This window comes from Perognathus longimembris, chromosome 14 (assembly GCF_023159225.1).
Source record: "Perognathus longimembris pacificus isolate PPM17 chromosome 14, ASM2315922v1, whole genome shotgun sequence".
Taxonomy (NCBI): Eukaryota; Metazoa; Chordata; class Mammalia; order Rodentia; family Heteromyidae; genus Perognathus; species Perognathus longimembris.
The window spans coordinates 27825922-27833103 of NC_063174.1; the positions used below are offsets into that span (position 1 = coordinate 27825922).

General features: G+C 40.0%; 1 protein-coding gene across 5 annotated transcripts in view; it reads left to right on the top strand.

Moving 5' to 3' along the window:
- Kiaa0586 (KIAA0586 ortholog) overlaps positions 1-4392 on the top strand; it is a 107234-nt gene extending 102842 nt beyond the window's left edge. For 2 of the 5 annotated variants that reach the window (XM_048361856.1, XM_048361854.1), the window contains exon 30: positions 3954-4387. In XM_048361856.1, the coding sequence (XP_048217813.1) occupies positions 3954-4090 (137 nt within the window). In that variant the 3' untranslated portion in view covers positions 4091-4387. Of the gene's footprint in view, positions 1-3953 lie in introns of all 5 variants that reach the window. The other 3 variants (XM_048361858.1, XM_048361855.1, XM_048361853.1) reach the window with 3 other exon arrangements.
- Positions 4393-7182: the final 2790 nt, after the last annotated feature.

The window sequence follows — 7182 nt, forward strand, 5'->3', positions numbered from 1 at the left end:
TATTTTTGCTTCTGGTGCTGAGGATCGAGCCCAGGGTCTTGTCCATGCTAGACAAGTATTTTGCCACTGAACTGTATGTTACCAGTTTATCTTTGAAATCAGAGTACTGAGGTAAGTGTGTGTGTGTGTGTGTGTGTGTGTGTGTGTGTGTGTGTGTACTGGTATTGGGCTTGAACTCAGGGCCTGTGCACTGTCCCTGAGCTTTTTTGCTCAAGGCTAGCTCTTGATCACTTGGATCACAGCTCCACTTCCAGCTTTTTTTTTTTTTTTTTTTCCTTTTTTGGGGGTTAGTTGGAGATGAATCTTACAGACTTGCTGCCTGGGCTGGCTTCTGAGATTCTTAGAGCTCAGAATAGCTAGGATTACAGGTGTGAGCCACCAGTGCTTAGCTCTGAGAGCTCTGACTTTATCTTATTGTTCTTTTTTTCTCATTGCCTTCTCAACACCTTTAAAGTCCCTGTTCAACTGCTGTTTGCACCTAATTTAAACTAAGTATCCCTGTACTTGAGATGATGAGTCTTGAGGATGGAGACTATTTCTTAACATCTATATTGAGAATGGAGACTATATTCTTGACATATCTGAGCTCCATACATACAGCAGCTTCCATATGCACAATGCTTAATGAATCAGCTGGTAATACTCTTTATTTGGCTTTTATTGTTGTACTGAGGATTGAACTCAGGCCCAATGTCTACCTCATAGCCCTAGCATATACCTTTTTCAAGCCCACTTTTGTTTGATTACCTTGTCTGTTTCCCAGAATTACTGCTAGTCATTAAGATGAAGGGGGAAAGGGATTTACAAAATTTTGAGTTGCTGTACACATACAAGGCATTAACTTCAAGAAATAACTTTTCAATGACTGAATTGAATATATCCCTTGTGACTGGTGATTTCTTCAAATTTTTGAAAAACAAAAAATTTAGGCAGGGCTGGGAACATGGCCTAGTGGTAGAATGCTTGCCTCACATACATGAAGCCCTTGGTTCCATTCCTCAGCACTACATATATAGAAAAAGCCGGAAATGGCTCTGTGGCTCAAGTGGTTGAGAGCTAGTCTTGAGCAAAAAAAAGTCAGGGACAGTGCTTAAGCCCTGAGTTCAAGCCCCAGGACCGGCAAAAAAAAAAAAAAAAAAAAAAAAAAAAGGCATGTACTAGAAAATAAAAGTATATATAAAGTAGCTTTGTGAAATTGGAAGACAGAAAATATTTGGTATCAGTATAGTTTTGGCAGATAAGTACCTTAAGGACATTTTTCTTTGGAATGTTGGAGAAGTGTAACATTATAATTGAATGAATGGAGCTGGGTGCCAGTATCTCATGCCTGTAATCCTAAGTACTCAGTTAGGTTGGCCTGGGAGAACAGCCCCCTCTTGGAGAAAGTCTTGGAGAGTCCTCTTGGAGAAAGACAGCCTGTAGCCTAACCAGTAATCACCTGACTATGAGTCAGCAAAGGACTCCAGACTCTGAGGTCACTTTCTCATCTGCTGAGGTCACTCCTGAACCTCTCTGGTTATGCATTGGACAGTGAGAGGTTCCCCAGGCTCTGAGATCACTTTAGCATCAGCTGTGATTGCACCTCCCTGTCTTTCCCTATAGAATCCCTCTCAACAAGTTCCCTCTCTTCTCACTTCTCCTTGGTATGCCTCCATGTCTTGTGGGCCAGCAATTTGCTCCCCACTCCAGTAGTTATAATTGTGTTACTTTTTATTATTAACAAAGTAAGTTCTGACAATGTATGCTTCCCTTGATTATTTTTGTACCCTGTATCATAGCCCTCTGTGAAACATAAGACTTTTCTTTTCTTTTTTTTTTTCTTTTTGGCCAGTCCTGGGCCTTGGACTCAGGGCCTGAACACTGTCCCTGGCTTCTTCCCGCTCAAGGCTAGCACTCTGCCACCTGAGCCACAGTGCCCCTTCTGCCCGTTTTCCATATATGTGGTGCTGGGGAATCGAACCCAGAGCTTCATGTGTAGGAGGCAAGTGCTCTTGCCACTAGGCCATATTCCCAGCCCCAAACATAAGACTTTTAATCATGTTTATGTGTATAAGAACCTTTAATGTAGGTTTTAGTGTTTTTTACACTCAAAACTAGCACTCCATCACTTGAGCCATACCTCTACTTCCACTTTTAGTGTTTAATTACAGTTTTATCATATTGTACAAGAGCTTTCATTTTTCCTTTTTAGAATATTGTTCTAGGTATATTGACAAAAGCACTGCCTTCTTGAATATGTCCTTCTAGTTTCTGATATTACTAAGTAATACAAAATCTTATCTTTTTTCCTTTATGTCTTTTTATTTAAAAAAACAAAATTGATACAAATAACAAAGGAATGTTTAAAAAATCTTTGCCAGACTTCCTAATATGAAAGGAATTTTCTGTTTATAAGTATCGTGATCATCTTAGACAGCTGTGAATTGAGTCATCATTGAAATCTTATAAACAATTTGCTGTTACTGTGCCTCCTATAAAAACTTAATGGAAAGCTCCCTTCTATTACTATGAAAAGTACTTGAAAAACAAAGGAATTTTAGAAAGATTACTCTAACGCAGAAATAGCTTTCAGATTGATAAAGGTCATTTGTTTTTTAGCTGTTTCTTATTGTCTGTGGTCAATACAGGAAACTTAAAATTAGAATTTTTATACTCTTAGATAATACAAAGTTGACATTCTTTGTATTCTTAGGTAATGTTCTGTGAAACTTAGAGGAGTGACTTAAGGGATGGGCAGAGTTTTTAAAACTATATGCACAATCTTCATCCAAACTGTCACTTCTCTGCCTACCCTCCACCTTCTATAATAGGTAGTATATTCTCATTCCATGGGTGGAATTTTTTTTTCAGTATTTAATTAAATGTAAAGATACCAGAGAAAAATCCATTTTAGAGGAAATGCTTTCAAAGTCAAATGTCAATATATAAATGGTTGTTGGAATGTTTTTCAATACGTTTTCCTTTGACATCACCTTTCTTATGTAACTCCTGTTAACTGCTAGGGTGTCTATCACCCTTACACACTGAGTAGTCAGAATTATGAGTGACATACTCCTGAGTTTAGTTTTTAGTTAGAGGAAAGGCAAAGTGCCTTGGCGACTATGACTCCCAAATGCTTCCTCCACTCACATCCTTCAGAGCCTTATGTATGCTGGTCACTTTACCTGCCACTGAGCCTCACCCCACTTTTTTTGTTTTGATATAGCAGAGTCTCTCTGTGTATTCCAGACTGCCCTCAAACTGAATCCTACCTGTATCAGCCTTCTGATTGTTGGAATTACAGGAATGTCCTACCATGCTGGGCTTCAAATGCTTTCTTTACATGACTCATAGCTTGCTTCCTTAAAAAGTTCTTCCTGTAACCAATAGCAAACTTTAGAGTTATTCCAGTTTTTAAATTGGACTCTGCTTAATGGTAACTAGTGATAGCAGTAACCTTTTATGATTATCATAGATAAGTTTTGTTAGTTTTTAAAAAATCAATGTTATTATTTTTCCTTATTCTCTGAAAAGCAGATACTATTATCCCACTTGACATGGAAGGGAAAACAAATACTTGTTTACTTAAATATTATTTTTATCTATCATTGTACTGAAGATTAAGCCCAGGGCCTCATGCATGAAAGTTGAAATTTTGAATAGTAAAATAACTTACTAAAAAGCCAAACAGGCAGTAAGAGGTTAAGTCTGGGTTTCAGAGATTAGATTCTTAACCCTACCTGATCTTACCTAACAGTGATCATTTGTACCACAACTATTAGCACTGTATATTTTTTAAATATTGTCTATGACCCATTGGGAATGAAGGTGGGAAGAGGGAAAGGTGTGATTTACCAGTCTTGACAAATTCTGAACAATGTGAGGAAAGTAATTCCCTCATACACATGGGTTAAGGCAGGGAGCACATAGGGAGGGTATGCTGGCTCTGCTGATGGAGTTTGTCCTCTATGCAGGTGGCGAGGCAGTACCACTCATCACTTCACAGACAGCACCTGCCAAGTTGTCTGTGATGCTGCCCTCTGTGAAGCTGGAGAATGACTCTCAGTCTCTGTGCAGGGACACAGAGTCCTCCGGGTCAGACACCTTCTAAGTGGAAGCGAGAGCCAGCCAGCACCGTGCTCCTGGATGCCTTTCACCTTGGCTTAAAACCACTTCTCAGACTATTTTGTGGTCTTTGAACACATTCGGGGAAGCCATTTCTAATTTGTTACCAAAATAAAAAGCATAATTTAGGTAGTGTTTTTGAATAAAATAAATATAAATCACCATGATTCTGTCTGTGAGTTGTTTCTTAGAAGCCTGAGGTAGTGTGGAGCAGTGGAGAGGACATGGCTTTTTATGATTATTTTATTATTTTAAAATTATTATTATCTGTCTTATATACTTCAGAAATTATGTCACTAAAGGTTATTTATTCTAATATTTTTGTAACAGCAAATAAAGTTAATCTCATGTCTCTAAGGAATTCATTAAAAAGAAACTAGTTGTACATGGCACAGACATTGATTTGAGAGTGTATATACAGGCAGGCATGTGTTGGGATCTCTGAGGACCCCTTCTCACTTCTCCGGAGGAGATGCTCAAATGTTGGGGTCTCTAGGACCCCTTCCCCTCCTCTCTCCTGGGGGGAATGCCTGAACCTCGATTCTATGGAAGAAACTCCGCCCTACCCCTCATACCGGCAGAAGGAGTAAGGAGAAGGAGTAAGGCTCTAGGCTGAAGTGGGATGCCGAAATCCCTTCCTCGGCCCCCCATAATGTGTCAGGAACCGCAGGACAAAGATAACGGGGAGACGGTTGGATGGTTGAATGAGTCTCAAAGGATTTAATTGGGAGGGGGGTTTATATAGCAATAATGGCGGGAATGGAAAAGACTTGGGCCATTGGCTAAGCCGGGCTGCCCATCAGGTGATGTCCTGAAACTTCCTTTGTGGGCTGGACAATCCCTATCATGGTGGCACGCACGTGCTCGTCTCCCCCAGGGGCGGGGTCTTCTCTTCTGGTTGAGGCCGGAAGGTGGGAGGGACTCGCTGTTACACTGTCCCAGGGCTGGGGGAAGGGCAGCGTCTCACTCTTGGCACCCTTCCCCCACCAAGGCCAAAACTGAGTCCCCAACAGGCATGGTACATGCTTGTAGCTCCAGAAGATGGAGATAAAAGGATTGAATCTGAGGCTGGCTGACCCATGCAGAAGTATAAGGCCCCATCTAAAAACAGACTTGGTGGCCCATGCTTGTAGTCCTAGCTACTAAGGAGACTGAGATCTAAGGATCATTTTTGGGAGCCAGCTGTGTCAGGAAAATCTGTGAGACATTGCCAATTGCCTCCAAAAAGCTAGAAGTGGAACTGTGTCTCAAGTGGTAAAGCACTAACTGGCCTTGAGTGAAAAAGCTAAGGGACAGCCCCAGGCCCTGAGGTTCAAGCCCAGTGTGCTCTCCCTCTCAGGCACACAAAAGACTTGAGATGTGACTCAAGTTGAAGACCCTGATTTCAAATCCTTGTACTTCCAAAAAAAGAACATATTGAAAAGGAATTATCTCTAAGCTGCTGAGTTGTTGGTTTTTTTTTTAAAGCCATTTGAAAGGTAATGTGTGAAGTATGCTGCCATCAGAATGAGGTGGGGTGAGCCCCAGATATATGGTACCTATATATGACATTTTCAGGTATCCACTTGAATATATATTAAATAGCTTTAGAACAATAATTAAAAAACTACTAACTTTGTGGCCAGACATGGGAACAGATGGCTAAGTGATAGTTACTCCTAAATGTATACTTTAGAAATCTTTGAAGCATGGGACTATTATCTGTTCAAACATAAATACATGTGACCAAAAGAAAGTAAAAGAACGTGGCTTTGTTGTTCGGCACACATAGGTTCAAATTTCGGTTTCAGTACCTCCTACTTCTATGATGGGCAAGTAAGTCTGTCCTTGTCAGACGTCTTCAATTAATTGTTCTTCAGAATAAAAAGATTAGTAATACTGTGTTTGTGGGAGGCACTTAGTACAGGAGGGAGAGATGAAGGTTTGTACAGCTCATTGCTTGGCACCAAGTGTTGAGTAAATGGCATTATTATCTTGATATGGGCTTTCAGCATCATACATTGCAGGCTAAGCACCTGAGGAGTAGCTGGCATTAATAAAATAATTTTTTTCCTGAAATAATATTATTTCCTGTCACTATTGACTTTCAAGAACATGATACTTAGTATTTCTTGAGTTTTTTGGACATTTTTGTAGGTTATTTAGTGAGTCTCAGCTTAGTAAATAACTAAATGTTTTTCAGAGTCCCATAGGAACTCTGGGAACTCTAAAAAACATCAATACTTGGGCTACACACCCAGAATTTTAATTTAATTGATCCTGGGTAGGATCCAGGCAATGGCATGAGAAATAAAAGAACTTTTCAAGCAACTTTAGTGTGTCCTCGAGGTTGAGAACTACTGAAGAACGGTTTGTAATTTCTTAAGCTTCTAGAACAGTCCATGGCCTGGAGATTTCTTAACCAAGGATTAAAAAAAAAAATAGAGGAAACAGCAATATCAACCTTCCACATGCATTTCTGCTTATGCCCTAGCCCCTCAAGCTTTTCTTGGGGATTTGATTACCAGAATGCTTTGATTTTCACTTTAAACCTATTTTCTTTGCTTTTTTCTGAGACACTTAAAATTTCTACTAGAAATAGTTTATTTTAATCTAGTGAAAGAAGAATATTTTGGGGCTGGGACTATGGCCTAGTGGCAAGAGTGCTTGCCTCATATACATGAAGCCCTGGGTTCGATTCCCCAGCATCACATATATAGAAAACGGCCAGAAGTGGCACTATGGCTCAAGTGGCAGAGTGCTAGCCTTGAGCAAAAAGAAGCCAAGAACAGTGCTCAGGCCCTGAGTCCAAGCTCCAGGACTGGCCAGATAGATAGATAGACAGATAGATAGGTAGATATTTCTGTGGATCTTGATTTGTTTTCTGTATTCATGGACAGGTCTCTAATTAGGGTAAAAACTAGGGAGGCTGCCTAGTGCTGCTCTGTTTAAAGTACTCCTCTTGATCCTGATTCTCAAACCTTTTAGGAAAGATTTTAGCAAAATCTTATTGTGGCTAAAAATATTTCTTATTTAAAGGTATTGGTAGTATTTCCCTTCTTAACAAAGAGCCCGTCGGGCTGGGGATATGGCCTAGTG